Genomic DNA, 20550 nt, shown 5'->3' with positions numbered 1-20550 from the left:
GTTTAAATGGATGAGCAGCTGGAGCAGCCAGGTGGATGCTGTGCCACTGCTGCAGGTGGGAAAACAGACAAGCTTGAGAAATGATGCTTCAGGTGCAACCCGGTGGGACTATAGAAGAGGAATTTTAACCAAATCTGGCTTATTCTGCCAAGATTGTGGAGAGGGGGATTAAAGAGGGATGGGCAGTGCTAATACCCCCCTGGCTCAGCTTTCTGTTCTCTCCCCATTCAAGGGGCACCAGTGACCCCTCCACCCACTCAGCTGACCCTCAGGAAAACCCCTCCCAAAATAATACACTGGAATGGGAGAAAAAAGCATAAGGATAAAGCTCCCAGGCTGGAAAAACAGGTGAGACCCCCAAAGAGCATCCCCCAGCCAGGCATTTCCAAAGCAAGGATTGCTGGCTCTCCAGAGAACAATGGCACTGAGAAAAAGGGGCAGCAGCAGCTCTTGGAGACATTATTGGAGAATTATTTGAGACACCAATAATTCCTCAACTGCTGGGGCATTTCCCCACAAGGAGCACCCACCCCGTTTGCTGAGCAGGATGCAGAGAAAGAGGACTATTTATCTTTTTTTCCTTTTTCTTTCAGTTGTTTATTTTCAAGCTCCAAAAGGGGTATTATTGTAGAGACAGGAAAAATAACAACTGGAAAGCTGTTCTCATGGGGTAGAGACAGTGTCCCTTGAGGATGGACAGGGCTGATGGCTGAGGAGGCAGCAGCAGCTCTGGTGCAGGGACACCGTGCACCCAGGACCCCCTCACCATGGGAAAGCTGCTCAGTGACAAACCCATGGCACCAGCTCTGCCTTTCTGAACCACATGTCCACCTGCTCTTTTATTTTCCCCACATCCAGATCCCAATAAAAGCAATAAAACTCCCACTGAAAGCTGGGAGCCAAGGCATGGGGTGCAGGCTGTGGGTTGAGCACCTGCAAAGCTGGACAGGCTTTTTTGCTCTCTAAAGAAACAGGAACCAGCTCCTTCAGAAGGTAAAATCTGTGTGTTCCCCCCTCCCCAAACAGTGCTTTAAAGGCTAAAGATGTCCCTGCACCCCCTAAAGAGGCTGCACAGAGGCCATTGGGTTCTCATCCTGGCTCTGCCCCTGCAACCTTTGGCCACAGGCAAGGAGTCAGCAGGGGACAAAGCCAATCCCTGTCCCGGGGCTGTGCTGGGACACCCAGAGGCAGCACTGCAGGGTACAAGGAGCACGTCCCACATCCCAGCTCCTCTCAGGGGATGCTGTGCTCAGAGTGGACACACAAAGCCCAGGGAGCTGGAGCAAGCTGTCTATGGAAACCTCCCAGGAGCCAAGCGTTTTAATTTATCATCATCATCATCGTTTCTTTTCTTTTTCCTGCTGCCCAAAGGGTATTTGTTCCACGTGCAGTGGTCCCACGGTGTCCTGCCACTCCTGCTCTGCCCCCAGAGCACCCAGGGCGGTGGGACGGGGTCGCTTTTCTTGGCGAGGCGCTTTTGGCTTCCACGATCACACAAACTGTAACAAGCTTTACAAGGAGACACTGGCAAGTCCCAAGGTTTGGCAGCAACCTTTCTCAGTGTGGGCAGGAGGCTATGCCATCCCCTCCTCCTCCATCATACGTGTCCTTCAGCCTCTTCACCTTCAGCACCAGCAGTTTTGGGTCCTTTTCCGCACGCCGCCTTCTCCGCTGCTTTTCCCGCTCCAGTTTTGCTGGCTGCTTCCTGCCAAACAGCAAATGAAACACACTGAGCTGGAAAGGGGAGAGGGAAGGGGCAGGCAAGAGACAGGGTGCTGGGAAGAGGCTCAGACAGGATGGGGAGAGGTAAAATTGCCCCCCACAACTCCCCTGTGCCCATCGAGCGGTGCAGCTCCCACTGGTGGGTTCTTCTTCCTTGGCTCAGTGCTGGTGGAGGCTAAAGCTTGTGGGAAAGGTGTGGGAGCCCTGGGAATGATGTGTCCCACCTCACCAGAAGCAGGGTGAGCTCACAGAGTGAGCCTGGATGGATGGATGGATGGATGGATGGATGGATGGATGGATGGATGGATGGATGGATGGACAGGGAAAAGAGGGGAAAAAAGGGATGAGGAGGTAAGGCAGCAGGGTCAGAGTGGAGATAGAGGACTGAGCTGTAGGTACAGCCCACCAAGGGGGTGCAGCAGAGGAGCACTCAGGCACAGGGACTCTGCCCATCCCAGCTGGCCACACAAGCCAAGCTCAGTGCCAGCAGCTGGCCCTGATCCTTGCCCAAGCTGGTTGCCCCATCATGCTGCTCCCCAGGGGCAGCACCAGTCACTTAATCCCCAGCCTCCACCTCCAGACACTGCTTCAGAAGAGGTTACACTAAAAATGACCCATGCACATGGCTTGCAAAGCTGTGTCCTCTCTCATTACAGTACAGCAGGTTTTGTTCAGTGGAATTTTGGATGAGAGCCTGTTCTGAGACAGCGATCTCTCCACCCAAGCACAGGAGCAGGTATTGCCTTACCAGCTTCAGGAAATCCACACTATCATGTCTCAAAATACTCCTGCCAGAGATGGAATGACACTTCATTTTACTGGCCACCACCAACAGTCACTGGCTGGGAGCAGCCAAGTTAAACACCAATGCCAGCCCTGTTATCAGCCCCTGTGAGCTCACACTGCAAGTGCTTTTATTGATGATTGAGCACCTGCTGGCACCCTCTGCATAGGAGAGACCAAGAAGTAAAACACTTCTTCCCACTGCAGCAGGCTCTATCCCATCCTGATCTATAATTTAATCTCTCCAGGCTCCATCCTCCATCCTCATTTAATTTGGTTTAACCCCTCTGTTCTCATCTGTGGAGCATCCCTCAGCACAACCCTGGATGGCCAGAAATGGTCAGCACTCACCTTTGCATCCCTCTCTGCAAACTTTGTGAACATGTTGGCGTAGATCCTGCGGTCCCTCTCGTTGTGCTCCTTGGTTTTCTTCTGGCACACGGAGATCTGGGATTTGGCTGCTTTGTTCTGTGGGTTCACTTCCAGCACTTTTTGAAAGTCACATTTGGCCAGCTCGAACTCGTTCATCAACAACCTGGCTTCACCCCTCCTGTACAAGCCTTTCTCATTGTCCTGGTCCAACCCCAGAGCCTGGGAACACACACAGGTCTGTTAAAATCTCAGATCCCTCCCAAGAGATCCCCTGCAGCTGAAGCCTCAATAAATCTGTCAAATTTAGGACAAGGTGGCTTCAAATCTCCAGAGCACTTGCATCTTGCTCGACAAAAATTGCCTCATCTCCATCAGCAGCTGGGAGATCATTAATGAAGTTTTATTATCTCTCCTTGCTTAAAATACCCCTGAGTGTGGCAGGGGTATTCCTTCTGATACGAAAAGAAATTTTAAAAAACTCTATCAAACTCCCAATGAGAACATGCAGGAGAGGATGCTTCATCCTCCAGGCTCATGCTGATGCCTTAGGACTTCAGCTTTTATATTTTTAATATATGTAATTCTTTAGTGTATAACTCTAAACTCCACACACACAGTGTGAGCTGCTGTTCTCCCATTTTGGTCAGACACAACAATTCCCCTCCAGGCCTGGAATCAAGGACACCTCAACTGCCTCAGGCCCCAAGATATGGAAACAAAAGTGAGTTGGGGAGAGAAAACTTGGAGTAAATTACTTCATTACCTGAAGCTGTAATTGCAAGATTAACCCCCAGTATGAAAACGGCCAAGTGAGAACTCGTGACCCATCATTGTCCATTTTTTGGGGTGTAGTCCCTAAATGTACATCAAGGTCGTTCAATAAATATAAATGCTTTTCATTCCCTTAATTTTCTCTGGCCTCTGTATTTAGGTAGCCCATGAAGGCACCAGTTTCTGGTGCCCAGGGCTGGCACCAGGGCACCCCTACCTTGTCACAGCACTCGACAGCCTTGGCGTACTCGCGCAGCTTCAGGTAGCACATGGCCAGGTTGAGGAAGGCAGCCAGCAGGAAGGAGTCCGAGGCTTTGGACTCCTTCTCAGACAAGCCATACTCCATCTCCAGCCAGGACACAATCTTCCCATACTGAATCACTGCCTGCAGGTACTTGCCTTCCTGAAAGGAGCAAAAAAAGAGGCTCAGGCTGCCCTTGGGGTGTCCCGTGAGCAGGTGACAAGTGGGGTGTTCAGTAAATGCAGGCAAGGAGGAGGATCCCAGCTCCTACAGAACCAGCAGGTTTGGGAAAAGCTGAGCCACAACAGTGGGGAGCTGGGGTGCCCCAGCTGGGAAGGGGAATGCAAAGCCCCTCAGCAGGGTCTGATCTGCTGTCCTGCTCTGCAGGGAGCACACAGAGCCAAGGCAGTGCTGGCAAGGGATGGGATTTCTCAGGGAGCATCAAGGAGTGAGAAAAAGGCAGAGGGAGGGCAGGACTCACCCTCCCCAGCCCGATCTGGGGGCACATGGCTTCTCTGGCACTGATGGCTGCCAAAATCAGCCCCAGCTCCCCTCCTCTGCCTCTGCCACCCCCGAGTTCACAAACCTTGAAGTACATGGTGCCCTTCTCCTTGACCACGGCCGCCTGCTCCAGCTTCTCCTTGGTGTCCATCTCCCACGACTCCTTGGCCTGCAAAGGAACACTTGGAGCACTCCCAGGGGAGCAGAGCAGCCTCCCCTGCCCCAGCAGGACCGTGCCACCCTCTGGGACAGCGTGGTGACAGCCAGGGCTCAGCAGGGCTGTGACACAGAGCCTGGGGACAGCTCCTGCCCCTGCTTTGGCCAGAGGGATGGCACAGGCAGGGGACCCATCCAGGGATGTGCAAATCTCATGGTTTTCCCTTGCATCCCATCCCCAGCCTCCTCATGGGCACAGCCAAGGGGTGGCTGGATGGAGCAGCTTTTATCTGTGCAGTCCAGGGGAAAAAAAAAAAGAGGAAAAAAGGAGAAAAAAGGGAAAGAAAATAAAAGAAAAAAAGGAGAAAAAATAGAAAAAAAGGAGAGAAAAATGAGAAAAAGGAAAAAAGTAGAAAAAAGGAAAAATTAGGAGAAAAGATGAGAAAAGAAGATAAAAAGGGAGAAAAAAGGAGGAAAGAAAAGAAGAGGGAAAAAAAAAAGGAAGAAGAAACAATAATATTAAAATAAAAAGAAAGTACAAAAGGACAAGGTTAGGAACAAATAAGACACCCAGCCTTGGAGCTGAGCCACAAGAATAAAACAAACCAACAGAGAAGAACAAATTGAGAACACGAAGCTCCTCGGTGACGTGTCCACTCCAGCAGGGGTTGGGCTGCAGCCACGCCAGGGACAAAGGCTGGAGGCTGCACAGGCCCTGACGTTCCTGCAGCCCAGGCAGGGCCAGCAGCACCTCTGCCCTCACCTTCTCAAAGCTCTTCAGGGTCACCTCGTACACCAGCTCCGCGTTGCCCTGGATGCCAAATTTTGGCTTGCCAGCCTCGCCAAAGCCGTACCTGCAGGGCAGGGGAGGCACTCAGAGAAGGGAAAAGCCTGATTTTCAGCAGAGCTCGCCCATAAATGCACACCCAGGCTGCCACCCACGGCTTTCTAGCATTTTGGGGACAGGTGATGTTACTGTCCATGAGCCTGCGGATACACAGTCCATGCACTGGGAATTGTCCCTTCTGGCTGCATCAAAGCCATATTTTCACACAGGCTTCTCTCCAGCCCTGATCATTTCCAGAGAGACATTTTCTTTTCACTGGGCTTGGCTAAAGCCCTTTCACCTGGTTTTTTTTTTTTAAATCATCTCAATATTCCTGTTTACATGCCACTGGTCACCCCCGCTGGTGTCCTCTGAGGCTCTCACAGAGAGTTCTATTTTCAGGATCACCATCTCCCACAAGGGCTGGAGGCTGAGACCCGCTCAGAATCGCTGTGGGGACGCTCCTCACCGTGGGCTGAGGTAGAGGATGCAGTGCTCTCCCCTCTGCATCTTCTCCAGGGCCTTGTCAATGCCGATGGGGATGTCGTGGTCCTCCCCTTCGCCCACCACGAACTTCACATCCTTGCAGTCGAACCTGTGGCCACCACAGAATCCCTCCAGGTGAACTGCAGAGGGGAAAGAGGGGCAGGATAGGATAGCACCCAGAATCACCTTGGAGAAAACTGGGCTCCAAAGTGTCTTAGAAAGCATTTTATAAAGCATCTCTCCCAAAACTCAGCAGAGCCTGCAGGAGGGAAGACCCAGGGCTGGAGGAGAGGGATGGGGAGGCCTTGGGAACATTGCTGAAAAGCAAGGCAGGCATATCTTGTCTAAGCAGGGACCAAACAACAGATAAACATCGTGACTAATATGTTCCCCTCGCACTCAAGTGCACGAGTCAAGCCTTACTGGAACTGGATATTGCTCCTGGCACGGCGCCACGCAGAGTTTATCACGGTGATTACAAATCCCCTATACTGTGCTATACTGCCTTGACTCCTGCCTCCACAGCAAGGCCACGTTCTCCCGACTCTGAGAACTCAAAGTACAAGATAAACTTTTTTATTTTTAATCTTCAACCAGGAGCCGTGCTGTTCCAGCCCCAGCGGCTGGCAGAGGCGCAGGCAGAGCGGACACCGGGTACCTGGCACATTCTGCACCTGGCACTCCTGCCTGCCTCTCCACAGCAAGATTATTCTTTATTTATGCAAACCTGAAGACGTTCCAGGCTTTGGGGACGCTTTTACAACCTTTGCATTCTGCTTGCAGGGTAAAAGGCATACACACGCATGCAGGCAGGCATCAAGGAAAAGCAATTTCACAAGGAACTCCTACATATTGTTGGGGGGGGAAAAAAGCTAAAACAAACAACAACAGCAAAAAAAGCTTTGTAAGAGGAAAAATTCACAGCTGTTCTTAAAGGTTTTGCAGCCTGCAAAGACATGAGATTACCTTTGTTTGAGGGGAACAGGATGCAGCCTGAGGTGCTGCAGGGCACTGAGCATCCTGCTGTGGTGCCAGGTGAGAGGCAGGATAAGCTGGGCACCAGAAACAGCCACGAGGGTCTGGGCTCTGCTCAGGAGAGCTGCAGCCTGGGCTGAAGGAAATCCGAGCCCATCCCCTGCCCTGGATCCCTCAGAAGTCCCTGGGACACATCCTGCATCCATCACTGGTGCACGGTGACCACGGCAGTCAGGCTGCTGTGAGCTCACCCAGCTTGGCATAAGGACAAAAAGCAAATCCACCTCCACCAGGGACAACCTCTGCTCTTGCACTACTCAAAAACCAAGCTGGCTGGTTCTTTAGGCACAGGAAATGTGGAAAATCCTGCCTAAAATACAGGTAAGCCACCCCACAGCCCCGTGCATTTCCCTGCACGTTCCTGGCCAGCACAGATCCATAATCCCTGACCCCAAAAGCAGCACTGCAGCTCCCCCAGGTCCCACATCCCCTGTGGAATGTGGTGGTGATGGGAGGATCCGCTTTAAAACAGGATGCACAAGGGGATGTTGTGATCCTTCCTTCCAAGGATAGCTCTGCCCTGTTTTAATTGCACAGAAAACGCGCCGAGCACAGAGGGGAAAATCTCAGCTCGGGTTTCCAGGAGTGGGTCAGCTGGTTCAGCCGCTCTTGGATTACAGAGAAAAAAAAGTCACTGAAGGAACATCACTCCGGTTGCAGCTCTGACTTATTGTTCTCTCAGTGCCTGCAGCGATTTTGTTTTTGAAGAGCTGAGAACAGAGTGTACTGAGTGCGGCTGGCACACGAACTTGATGTGCTGACAGCAATTTGTACTCAGATTAAAAACGGAGAAGGAGGAGGGGTGTGGGGGGAAAGGATGTAACAAAAGCTGGAATGCCAGATTTCAGCTGCAGCACAGGTTTTAGGGAGCAGAGCTGGGATTTAGGGTCTGTAAAACTTAAAGCCTATAAAAACCCGGAGGTGCTTGCTCCTGGAAGAGTGATTTATTCCAGCCTAATTCCAGCACCTCCCAAACTACACAGCTGAGGTAAACCATGGACTGCTGTGCCACCCCCAGCACAGTGACCACTGCTCAGACAGTAGAATTTGAGTCAAAATCTCATTTTTCCCTAAAAGAGAGTCAGGTTAGAAGAACCATCCACTTAAAGCTGCGAGCTTGGTAAGCTCTCACAGCTCAGATTCAATTTCTCAGTTGATAAAGGGACTTTAGGATCTTTGTGTACAGGAGCTCTGGAATTAAGAAATGAAAGTAAATGTGTCCCATATGGAGCAATCCCTGTGTGTGTGTCTGAGCAGTTCTTAGAAAGGAAAAAAACCTAAATCTCAGTCTGCCCTCCCCTGTCCAGCCCCACGAAATGATGGGACCAGAAGAGGGAGAGCCCAATGGGATGTGAGCTCCTCATCCTCCCACATCAGCTGAGACCACCTCTGCCTCAGCAAACCCCTTGTAATAATTTCCTTCCCCCCACCATCAGCAGCCCTGTGGCCATAAGGGAAGGAAAAAGCCCCATTCTGTAAGAAATGGGGGATACCCCCCAAAAACACCATCAACAGTGGAATGAGGAGGCCAAAGAAACTGCTGAGTGTCCAAAACACTGAGCAAGAGCTCAGAGGAGCATCCCCAGCTGCTCTCCAGCCCACCTGGCCCTGGATGGATGGCACTGCATCCATGTCACTGCTCAGGGCAGGGATCAGCTCAGGACTGAGCCCTGCCTGTCCCACAGGGACCAGCACTCACTCTCCACTGTGGCTCCTTCATTGGGGTTGGAGTAACCTTCCCCCTTCCTCTTGATCCTCCGGATGATCCCTCCATCCTCAAACAAGTCCTCGCCCTTGAAGTCAAGCAGCTCGACCTAAAAAATAATAAAGGGAAAAAGTGGGCAGAGAGTAGGGAAGGGGAAAGGAGAAGAGAAAAACAACAGAGAGCCACAAAGCAGCAGTTCATCCCCTGGCTGGAGAAGCAAGCCAGCTAATTCTCCTTTCAGCTGACGAGCAGAAGTTGCCCATAAAAACCCAGATCCAAAAACCACAGCATAATACACAGGATTTATTAGAATCTGGGACACATCCAGTACCTGAAGCATAGCACAAAGTAACAGCAAAAATAAGTTTATCGAACCTGTAAGGGTACAACACAGCTGATGCTGTGAAAATCCCCCAGAGTGAGCAGGAGCTTCCCCTTCATCCTCTGATGGGACCTGCTCTGACCCCAGCTTAGTTCACACTTGGAAGGCCTGAGCTTTAATTTAGGACAGACTCCCTCCTCCTTCCATGTCCCAAAGAGCCCTGCCCAGGGAGCCCTCTGTGCCAAACCCTTACCTTTCCTACCACCCCTCAGCACTAATGGTTTTCTAGCACCTGGAGGCATTTCCCAGCTGCTCTCTCCTTCCCTTGTGCATGTTGAAAGCAGGAATCTGCCCACTCCCTGCCCCAGCACCAGGATTCTGCTAAACTGGAGTTTCAGTCCCAGCCTTCCAGCTCAGACACACATTTCTGAGAAAGCCCTGGCAGCAGTTCCTGGAGCAGAGGGACACGTTTCAGGAATCCAAGTTGGCTTGTTGTTTTTTTTGTTCTTGTTGTGGATTTTTTTGTTGTTTGGGCTTTGTTTTTTTATTTATTTATTATTATTAATAATAATTTTTTTATTTTTTATTTCTGAGCTGGCTGGCAAGGCAGAAAGGGAGGGAGCTGGCTGGCTCACCAGCATTACTTGCCTCAAAGAAGAGGGTGGCATTGGAGGGGATTTTGGGGGCACTGCCAGCTGAGCCGTAGGCGTACTCAGGTTTGCAGAGCAGGTAGCAGATCTCTCCCTTCTTCATGGTGGCCACCCCAATGTCCCATGCCTTGATGACCTGACCTAGGAGGAAGGCAGGTGTCAGGCAGGAGGGAGCAAGCAGCAAACCCAGCAAGGATGCACCCAGAACAAAACAACCCCACATTCCCCAGGGACCTAAGGCAGGGCTGATGCTGTCCAGCTGTCCTGCAGCAGGTTCAGGGGTGATCCTGGGCTGATCCCCCCCTCCAGCATCCCCTGGAGCAGCTCACCCTTGCCCAGGCTGAAGATGAAGGGCTCGTTCCGATCGCGGCTGGAGTCGAACTTCTTCCCGTTGGCCAATTTCCCTTTGTAGTGCACATAGACCTTGTCCCCAATCATGGGACACTCATCCTCACTACCAGGTCTCTTAATGATCTGAGAGAGAGAAATCACCCTTGAGCTGGGGCCGTGGATGCATATGGAAAGGGAGGGAGATACACACACAAGCATTTACATTAAAAAATATATATAAACACATATAGACCCCAGTGCTGCCCTGAGTAACAGGAGGGAGCTACTCAGTTTGCCCCTAAATTTGCCCATCATCAGCTCCTAAAAACAAATCTCAAAGTGGAGCCACAGCAGTGGAGCTGGACTGGGCTGGGAGCAGAGACCAGTCCACACTGGGACTGGATAAACACCACGGCTCCAAACCTGCAGTGAGCACAGCTCCACTCACTCTGTCCATACACATTTTACTCACAGGGGTGTGTCAGCTCACTACTCACTCCTTGTCAACACTTTTTTCTGCAGGCTGCAGCCGGGAACAAGCAGTTCTCGAGCTGAGGATGGAGCAGGGGAGGATGCTATTCTTGGAGGAAAGGTCCTATTCAAGTGGAGAAGTGTAAGTGCTGAGGAGCAGAACTATCCAGAAACGGCCCTGAATATGAAAAAGGGGCTGTGGAGCAGACTGGATGACCTCAGTAATGTGCTCTTTCTAATGTTTGTAAGTCACACACAGAAATGCTTTGTGGATTTACAGCTAATAATCTGATTAGGAACACAATAGCAGTGAAATTCACGGAGCAGCCTGGGCCCACCAGCCTCAACCACCACTCCATTCTCCTTTGCTCATCCTCTTTGCCTTGGAAATGAAAGAACTCAACCCTAGAGCCCTGGAGGTGTGACCCTGAGGGCTGGGGTGACCTGCACCCCAAAGGGCAGGAGGGCAGGACAGTGCAGATCCCCCTCACCTTCAGAACCCCTCGGTCCTTGGATGGGGTGATGTCCTCGCCACGCTCAGCCAGAGCTGCTGCCTGCACCTCCCCTTCACTCTTGGTGGCCTCATCAGTGGTCATGGTCTCCTTGGACCTGGGGGGACACAGCACAAACCCCGTCAGCCCGGCAGGTGGTGGAGGAGGAAAGGGTTTGTGACCCTGCATGGAAACACAACGCACAAATGAAGCACTTTCCCCAAAAATTAAAGCAAGCCCAACACCAAAAGAATTCCAGCTATTTGGGTGGATGAAGAGAAAATTCATAGCAGAATGGGGGATTTTTGGGCAAACTGCTGGAGCACTGTGCTCCCAAATGTCACCACATAGGCAGCCAAGGTGCCAGAAAAGCCACGTTTTCCATTGAACACAGACTTTTTCCAATGGTTCTTGGTGAAAAAAAGAATTGCCTACAGTTTCAGCAACATATTTCCTGATGATTTCCTTCAGACCATGGGGCTATTTTGGTAGCTGCACTGCTGGGCGACACATCATCAAGGAAACATGTGACGGAGAATTAGAAAGCGATGGGATTTTTAAGACATAAACCAGATCTATTAAAGCCACTGTAATTGTGAAACTTTCCCACAGTCTTCAGCTGGTGGAAGCTGATGTTAACCAGCAGGAGAAATCATTCATTTGGGGGACTCAAAAAGAGCAAAGAAAGGATGTTTTCAGCTCCAAGGAGAGATAAGTCGCGCTGCGAGAAGAATTGCTTTCCTCGCACCCGGGTGGAAAGGGAAGGACTGGAGCCCGGCCCCCCCAGCACAGGAAGCCACTGAGACACAAAGAGCCCTGAAATGGAAGAAGCAAAGAGAAAAATAAGGGAACTACTTGTTGCAAGGCTCAATTATCACAGCCTTTCGGGCGGTATTTAATGGGATTCTGCTCCCCTTGCTCTGCGCTGCTGGGGTTTCAGATGGGGACATCTTTTAAAAAAAAAGCATTTAAAAAGCAAAGCAACATGTGGTGAGACCCATTATCTCACAGGTGTTTATTGGAAAACGTGCCATGGGTTGCTTTGGGAGAAATGTTTGATGATGTGGTGGTGAAGCAGTGATTACCCAAAGGGGTGATGGGGGCCCTATTCCTGGGAACATTTGGGTGAGCAACCTGGTCTAGTGGAAGGTGTCCCTGCTCATCGTGGAGGGCTGGACTAGACGGCCTTTAAAGCTTCCTCCCAATGCAAACCATCCCATGATTCAATGACTTGGGTGCTGGGATGCTCTCCAAGCCACCACAGCCTTCCTCTTGGAGAGGAGTGAGGAGGAGGAGGTGGTGCCCATCCCAGCACGGGCATGGCACCAGTTCCCAGCACAGATCCCCTGCAGCACCAGGGCCACATCATCCATAACCCACCCACCAGGACCAGGAGGAGCCCAAAAAGCAGCAAAGCTTGCCCAAGCATCACCCCCTTGTAGGGACAGAACCTCCCCAGCTCCACCAAGCAGCCACGACTGGGATGCAGGAGACGGACAGGGAGGTGCTGGCTCCGGCTTGCCAGTTGCTAAATCCCACCAAGAGACATCTAAAAATACACCCTACGCATCCTTCTCATTATTTTTCTACGTAAGCAATTAGAGGAGTCATCCAGGGAAGCTGGCCAAGGCGGGCGGGAGGGGAGAGCTCTGCGTCAGCAGCCCTGGGAGGGAAGGAGCCCACAGGAGCCAGCTCTGGAGATGTGGAGATGTGGCCCTGGTTAGGAAAGAGCCCCCAGGAGCCAGCCCTGGGGATGTGGCCCTCGTTAGGAAAGAGCTCCCGGCTCCCCCGTGCAGCACAAACGGCTCCAAGTAGGTTAGAGAAAAGAGTGCACTGCTCCCACTTATCTCCCATTTGGAGCGACAGGAGCAGGCTGGCCAGGCGCCAAAATCACAATTAATTTGAAACAAACAGTTGTAGGGCAAAAAAAAAAAAAAAAAAAAGAAAAATATCTGCTACTCCCTGAGGTTTAAATAGAGAGCAGGCAGGGATGTCACCGAGCACAGCCAGCTTGCTGGTGGTGTCAGAGCCTGAATCTTCTTGTTTGTGTACTCTGGATAAGGGAGGGCATTAATTAACTAATTACTCTGTGCAAAAGCCCCTGGGTGATTCTGACATCCCAAGCAGGTCCTGCTTTCTTGTTGCTGCTGCTACCCACAAGATTAATGCTGTAAATCTGTAAATGAAGCCAGGACAAACCATCCTCCCTCCTCTGAACATCCACACTGCTCATTTCCCCGGGATATAAACATGGATGGGTCAGAAAAGCACAGAAATAAATAAAAAAAATCCTTTAAATTTAACAATTCCCTCTCCACACAGGTGTTGCTGCCTCCCAACACTGAGGAACAGCTGGAAATGCAGAGGGGAGAATGGGATGCAGATGTCTGACCCGGGGCTGAGGACAGACAGGTATCACACATGCTAGGGTTTCACCATCCATCCCCAGCCCCGTTTCCTAGAAATCGGCGTACCGGGAATCTGCCAGCTCCAAATGGAAACTTCATGCTGCAGATCCCTCCCGGAGGCTCCCAGGAGGGGAAGGGGATGGGGAGCAGCAGCAGGGCTGGGCAGGGCTCTCAGGGGTCTCACCTTGCCACCATGCAACCCTGGAGGTGCAGGGAGAGTCCAGGCGCAGAGACACAGCGGGGAAATACCTGGTGAGAACGGGGTGGGGACAAAAAGAAAAAAATATTAAAAAACCACATATGCTTTTTTATTCTAAAGCAGGATTTCAGAAGAAGAAGGGAGAACAGAGCAGTTTGGAGCCACAGATCATGCCCCATCATGGTCAGAAATGGGTGATGAAGACTATGGCCAAAACCTGTTTTGACTCCCTGTTTCCACAAAACAGCATCTCACCATCAGCTTTACAAAACATAAATCAAGGCTATATCCTGTCCAACTGCTGCACTGGGATGAAAATTAACAGGACGAAAAATAAGAAGAGTTGGCTGCTCTGGGGTTTGTTTTTTAAGACCCACTTAGCACAAAGCACTTTCACTTCCACGGCACCACAGCAGCCCTAAAAGCTCAGATTGCAACACAGGAGGGAGTTTCTTGAAAACGCAAAGGTCAGGCTTAAAAAAAAACAAATCTGAAAGAACAGCAGGGGGATGTGGGGCCCTGGATCCTGGTGATCATCACCCCAAATCCCAGCCCCTCGAGCTGCACATGCATCCCCCAGCACAGACTGATAATGAAGAAAAACCCAATTAGTGCAGCTGCTGTCTCTCTCTCCACTGTCCCACAGTGGATTGCTTTCCCCTTCCATCACAAACTGCTTTTTTCCTAATAAAATCCCTTCTTGCTGAGCAAGCTGTGCCTGTGCAGAGGAGAGGGAAGACCAGAGCAGTGATTTTTCCTGGAGGAAGGTGTTTTAATACACCTCAGGGCCAGCCTGCTGAGACCAAGGAAGGTGATGGTAATGAGTTAAAACTGGGATTTCTAACAGAATATGACCTTCCTAAGATGGACAAGCAGCTCCACATAAACCTCAGCTGCATCCCAACACATAAGGACACACCTGGACATTGAGTGCCATTTCTCACACTCGTACATCACAGTTAATTAATTAATTTTTCTTTTTTTTTTTTTCTTTTAAAACCTGGCCACTTTCTCCACCTCCTTCAAAACAAACAGGGAAGCCATAAAATTGAACCCATTGTTCACCGACCCAGAGCTCCCATGGATCAATTTACTTCCTACCCTGCACGTTGTGCAAGCGGCCAACACCCCGGCGGGCCAGGCACGGCAACTCCTGTTCCAACAAAAATCCAAAATGCAAACAGAGCTGCTGGGATTGCCCCCATGGCACCCTGGGTGAGCCCTGATTTGTAGAGAATGAAGCACAACCCCTGGTGTCCTTTATCCAGGGTGAATTCCATGGAGACCCTGGTACCAAACAGTGCCACCACACCTTGGGGACACCTCAGAGAGGGATGCAGCCCCCAAGGACCATGAGGTATCTGCCCATGAGCACAAAAGCACCATCAGGGGAAGGTTTTAAAACAATTAAGAGGATAGAAAACTCCTGAGTGCGGCTCACTTATATCCCCATCACACTGGCTGCACCATCCTGCCTGGCGGGTATTTTGAAGCTTCTGAAATGGTTTTATTTAAGGCTCAAGTCATAACTAATTGATTTTTTTTTAAACATATGTGGGGTAAGAGGCTGTTCCTCAGCTGCAGAGAGAGGAGCAAGTGAGCAGGATGGGTCAGTAACCCTGCCAGCATAAATATCCCAGGCAAAAGCAGGATGGGCTCAGTGTCTCTGCATCCCCTGGGGTGAGGTGAGCAGGCCCGTGCCAGCAGCACACAAAAGACTTTCTGAGAGGAGTGGTTTTATCCCCCCCAGTTCACAATATAAACCCATTAAAAATAATCTGGCTCTTCTGCTGGTTTTCTAGCAAGGAAATGCTTGCTTGGTTTTCCCAGGTCGCTTCAAAATAAAAAATAAAATCAGAGGGATAAAGCTGCTCTGAACTCTCTGGTGAGCAGCCTGTGGTCCATCTCCTCCAGAGTGGGAACCCACAGACACAACACCCTCCACTTTCATGTCAAAGGGAATTCAAAAGAAACAGCATTTTCTTTTCTCCTCCCTTATTTTGAAGGATAAGCTTACACCAGGGAAAATCCCACAAAAATCCACAGATATTCATGGACAGCTGCTGTCCCCAGGGGTTAAGGTGCCAGGGACAGGACGAGGCTGAGGATTTTACACAGGGATGCTCAGCTGCTCCTTTCCTACCTGTCCCCAGCAAGGATTTCAGCTGCTTCCACCACAGAAATCACAGAACAGATCCTCAAAACACTGGGAAAACCAGGAATGCCCAAAGTCTCTGCTCTGCATCAGCAGGGAGAGGCAGCAGCCTGCACCCATCCTGCTCCTGAGGGGCCGGCTCAGCTTTTGGTGGTGGCAAAAACAAATGATAAAACAGATGATAAAACAAAATAATGCAGGAAATATGGGAATAATGAGTTATCAAGAGCTGTTCCACACCAGCCTGAGCTTCCTGGGAGATGCCTGGCACCCTAACAAGCTCAGAGGGTGTAACATATAGACATGAAACAGTGGGGAATGCAACCTCCTAAAGCTTTCACAAATTGGGATTATATAACTGGACAAGGGAAAAAAAATAATAATAGAGCCAAGCAGGTTATATAAACCATCTGTAAAATGTGAGAAAGCGCTTGACATCCCACTACCCACTCCTTGGCACCCTCTCCCTGGGTTTTCTGCCACCAAAAATGAGCGAGGTCCTTCCAGTTGTGTCAAAACAAGCAGGGACAACAGACCAGCCAGGCTTTTAGGAATTAAATATTGCACCTCTGGCTGGTAAATGTGAAGTTTCCCTCCCCACAGAGCACACCAAGGGAAGCCCAAGCCCTCCACTGGCAGCAGCTACAGCAGCGCTGAGCAAATTGAATTTCAAGTGACAGTTTGGGGGGGGACTAAAATAAACACTAAACAGAAATAAACAAGAAACTCCTTGTTTGCCAATTCCGTTTTAATTTAGCCTTTTCTCCGGGATAAATGGGGCAATTAAACTTGGATTTATTTAATTTTTTTTTTGTTTGTTTGTAGAAGCACCTCACTGCTCAGATTTGGGGGTTTCTCCAAGCAATTTGTGAGCCCTGGCAGGGGGAAATGCTGGGTTTGGTGATTTATCCCCACAGATGAGGGCTGAGCAGCACCTGGAGCATCCCCAGGGCGGAATCCCCAGCTCAGCACCCAGAAATAACCCAGCACCAGCTGCACCATAAATGCCAAATTATTTCGGGCAATTCCCAGTGAAACCAGGCTGCTCTGGAGCCAAGGGAGGAATCCTTGCAGAAGCATCACAAGGGGACAAAGTGCAGGAGGGGACTGGGGATGCTGTGAGGGGCAGGGGACAGCACAGATTTGGGGACAATCAGATTTGGGACAGCTCTGACACACACCTGGCGGGCATCACCTGGGCTGGGGAGGGAGGCTGCATCACACCTGGGCTCCCTTTTGGGATGGTGGCACCTCCCAGGAATGATGCTCCTTCCTTGCCAGGCTCGTTTTATTTAATGTAAATCAAAAAGTTCTTGCAATGAGAATATTTTCCATCTAAGGACAATACTGCTATTTACAAAGATGGGGCACTGCAGGTAGAGGAAGATTTAACTGCAGTCCCTCACAGCTCCTGACTCTTCACTTTACGATTATTTTCCTCATTTTCCAACCCGCTCGCTTGCAAAATCAGAAATCCTTACTAATCACAATTACTAGTTATGGAAAAAGCCTGTCAGCTCCATGAAAAACAAGTTACATGAACAACTTGTACGTTAGAGCACTCGTGGCCACTGCTTTACACCCACAAGCACAGAGCACTAAAATAATAATAATAAAAGAAATCCTTGCTAAGTAATATCTATTTCCCTGTGATGTGCACAAGATCAGGAGGAGCTTCACAGCTCCCTCAAGGGGCTGCAACAACTTTATATAAATTCATGCAGCCGAGAGTGACTGTCAAATAAAATTGATATAAAATAGAATAAAATGAGAACTATCTGAGAACAAAGCATTTTTCAAGCCATTTACAAAATATTTTCCCCCTGAGCCAGCTTGGGAGCTGCAGCCAGCCCGAGGAGGTCTTGGTGCCAAGCATCTCAAACCTTCCAGCAAACTTTCTCCTTCTGCAAGCAGGTAATTAATTAAAATACGCATAACCATGCAGCAGTGATGTTCCGAGGGATGCAGTTTGCTTTTTGCTCAGGAATTGTCCTTATTTTTTGGTTCATCCCAGCAGGAAGGTGCTCTAACAGTGCTGGGAAAGGACCCCAACATGACTGAAGTGTGTGCTGGGCAAACACAGCCTTGGGAAGATGAGGTTATTTGCATTTATTTTAAAAAAATAAACAAAAAAATCCAGATACAGGCTCTGCCAGACATATTTAATGATTTTCTTCTCCCCAGCCCCCCAACAGGACAGGGGAGGAGGCAGGAGGGGGCAGCTTGCTTATGTTCTAAAGGAAGCAGCAATTTGTGCTTTCAACTTTTAAAAACTTTCAATGCCAGTTCCCAGGTTGGCTTTGATATCCCAGTGATGCTCTCAAACCCACCTCAAGTTTAATAGCTTATTAGGGTGAGACACTACTTAAACTCTATATTTAAAGCCATCAGCTCCTGGCTTCTTTTTTAAGGGTACTTTTGTTTTTAAGGGTACTTTTATTATTTGCAGAAATTCGGTGCAGCTTTGGAGCCTTTCCATTATATTTTATTTTTTTATTATTTGCTCCGGTGGGGGCAGAAATTCAGTGCAGATTTGGAGCTCCATTCAGGGGACACCCCGATGTCAGACCCATCTCCTACGAGCTCCTACAGCCCATTGTGTCAAACAGAGTTTCCTGGGAAGAGCAGGCTCACTCCAAAGTGCCTTTTAAAAACAGAACCTCTGCAAGAGTTTTTATGCCCGGAGAGGAGGGGAAATGGCAGAAACTTTTTTAAAAAAAAATCACATTTACCTTGTGCAGCCACTTCTACCTGCTGTGTGCGGCGATGCACGCACCCTGCGGGCTCTCTGTGCCCGCTGCTGTCAGGAGAAGCGCTCCGGGAGCCTCGGATGGAGCGGGAGAAGCGGAACCCGCCCGGGCAGCACCGGCACCGGAGCATCCCCACGGGAACTCCCCACGGCGGCTCCGCGGGGCACGAACCCCGCTGCCACCCTCACCCCGCGGGTGCCACCACCCCCTTCCCCAGCGCCCCTTCCCCGCTCGGTGTCCCCGCATGTCCCCAGCCCCGCACCGCCGCACGCTCCCGCACCGCCTGACCCCGGCGGTCCCGCAGCCCCGCACGGGCTGTGCCGGGGGCTCAGCGCCGCTCACGGGGCTCTCCGGCCCGCGGTCCCACCTGTGGCCGGGCTGTCGCCGCCGCTGTCGCCGCTGTCGCCGCCGCCCGGCTCCGAGTGGCCCCGCGCGCCCGCCCGGCCCGGCCGCCCCGCCCCGCGCCTCGGCCCCGCCCCGCCCGCGTCTCATTGGCTGCGCCGCCTGCCCGTCTCCAGGTCTCACCTTGCTATTGGCTGCGGAGGCGGGGATATGCAAATCAGAGCGCTGTGCCCGCGCGCTCGCCCGGGTGGCACCGGCGGGGCCGGGAGGGAGCGGGGACAGGAACAAGGATAGGGGACAGGGGACCGAGAATAGGGACAAGGGACGGGAACATGGGACGGGGACAATGACAGGGGACAGGGAGAGGGATGGGGAACGGGGACAGAGACAGGAGACAGAGACGGGAACAGGGGACAGGAGATGGGGAACAGAAAACGAGGGAGAGGGGACGGGGTACAGAGGACAGGGTACGGGGGACAGGGACAGGGACAGGGACAGGGGACAGGGACAGCCCTGCCCCGGGAAGCGCCCAGGGCTGTTTGACCCGTGCCATGCCCCGGGGCTCAGCCCCATGCACTGCAGCGCTCCTCACTGTCTGTCCCCAACCCCGCGGCTTCGTGCGACCCCCGCAAGGACCCCCCAAACCCGGAGATGCCCCCGAGGTGTCCCCGTTCCCCCCGGCTCCCCAAGGACATCCCAATCCCTCGCAGCTCCCCCCGGGGTTACGGGAAACACGGCGCTGGAGTGAAACATTGCCTCAAGGCTGGGGACAGAGCTGTGGGTTTGGCGGACACGGCGCTGCTGGAACACGCAGAAATGTTCCAGTTCGGGATAAAAGAATTAAGATTTTTGTCAAGAATATTCCTCCCCCTCGAGATTAGAAATCAGAGCTTTTGTGATTAAACATCTCATCCCTGCTCATTGCTGCAGCACCTGAGCCAACAGAGGCAACAAAATTTGGGGGCAGATTTAAATTGGGATATCTCTGTTTTTATAAAGTGGTCATTTTTTACCAGGTTTGTGTTGTAATGAGTGCCCACAGCTCCCAGCCTGCACCCTCATTCCCACAGGTTGATCCAATAAAGCCTTTAGGGCCAAGCTGGAGGCAGCACTGCATTGGTGGGTGCTCTCTCACAGGTCTGCTCTATAGCTGAGTTTGATTTCCCAGCTGTAATTTAGACACTGGTGTCACTCATCAGAAATACAGAGTGAAAATTAAAGCCTGCTTTAGAAAAGGAAAACAAAAAGTTGTTTTCATGGCATTTAATTTTCAAGCCTGGTGAATCTCGCATCTGGTTTCAAACATTTCCCTCCCGGCTTTAAATTTCCAAGAGCTTTAAATATTCATATACAAAACAAAATTAAAATATTGTGGGTTTGTAATACCAGGAAAACCCACAGCATAATTCCATCAGGCCCCTGAGATAACACCAAAACCCTGAAAAACCCCATGGGACCAATGGCAGCAATGAGTGAGGGGGTTCAGCCTGGTTTGTCCCTGTACTACAAAAATGGTAATTTTTTTTTTTTTGTTTGTATAGAAGGCACCCCCAAAAATGCACGGGAATAAAGATCAGGATTGTTTTTGTAGAAAATAAAAGGCATCTTCCAAATCCCTGCTCTGCCAGTGCCAGACCCCTCAGCTCACTCTGCTTTTTTGGGCGGGGATCTGCCCTAAACCCTCACTTACCCAGTGCTGGGGTCTGCCCCGTTCACCCCCAGCCCTGTAACACAACCTGGAGGAAATCTGTTCCATAAATAATCCTGTTTGGCTTTGTGACGCCTGCCAGGGGTACTGCCTGTTCCCCCTGGCCCTCCAGCTGGCCACACATGT

At 50.9% G+C, this 20550-nt stretch overlaps 1 protein-coding gene across 2 annotated transcripts; it reads right to left on the bottom strand.

Annotated features, from left to right (window-relative positions):
* Window positions 1-583: 583 nt before the first annotated feature.
* Window positions 584-18799, bottom strand: FKBP5 (FKBP prolyl isomerase 5). 2 transcript variants are annotated; one of them, XM_064733001.1, is made up of 12 exons: window positions 18742-18799; window positions 13455-13519; window positions 10863-10980; window positions 9900-10044; window positions 9569-9711; window positions 8593-8707; window positions 5842-5998; window positions 5310-5400; window positions 4476-4559; window positions 3866-4051; window positions 2857-3096; window positions 584-1705 (listed from the first exon to the last, which is right to left on the bottom strand). In XM_064733001.1, exons 2-12 carry the CDS (start codon window positions 13463-13465, stop codon window positions 1598-1600), a joined length of 1398 nt encoding a protein of 465 aa, XP_064589071.1. In that variant the 5' UTR covers window positions 13466-13519; window positions 18742-18799; the 3' UTR covers window positions 584-1597. The 2 variants fall into 2 exon arrangements, with proteins under 2 accessions (XP_064589071.1, XP_064589072.1); XM_064733002.1 differs by lacking the exons at window positions 13455-13519; window positions 18742-18799 and adding an exon at window positions 13337-13441.
* Between the last annotated feature and the right edge of the window lie 1751 nt (window positions 18800-20550).

This window comes from Zonotrichia leucophrys, chromosome 26, assembly GCF_028769735.1.
Source record: "Zonotrichia leucophrys gambelii isolate GWCS_2022_RI chromosome 26, RI_Zleu_2.0, whole genome shotgun sequence".
Taxonomy (NCBI): Eukaryota; Metazoa; Chordata; class Aves; order Passeriformes; family Passerellidae; genus Zonotrichia; species Zonotrichia leucophrys.
Note: the sequence above shows the minus strand (reverse complement) of the source record. Positions and strands in the feature narration are given on the sequence as shown.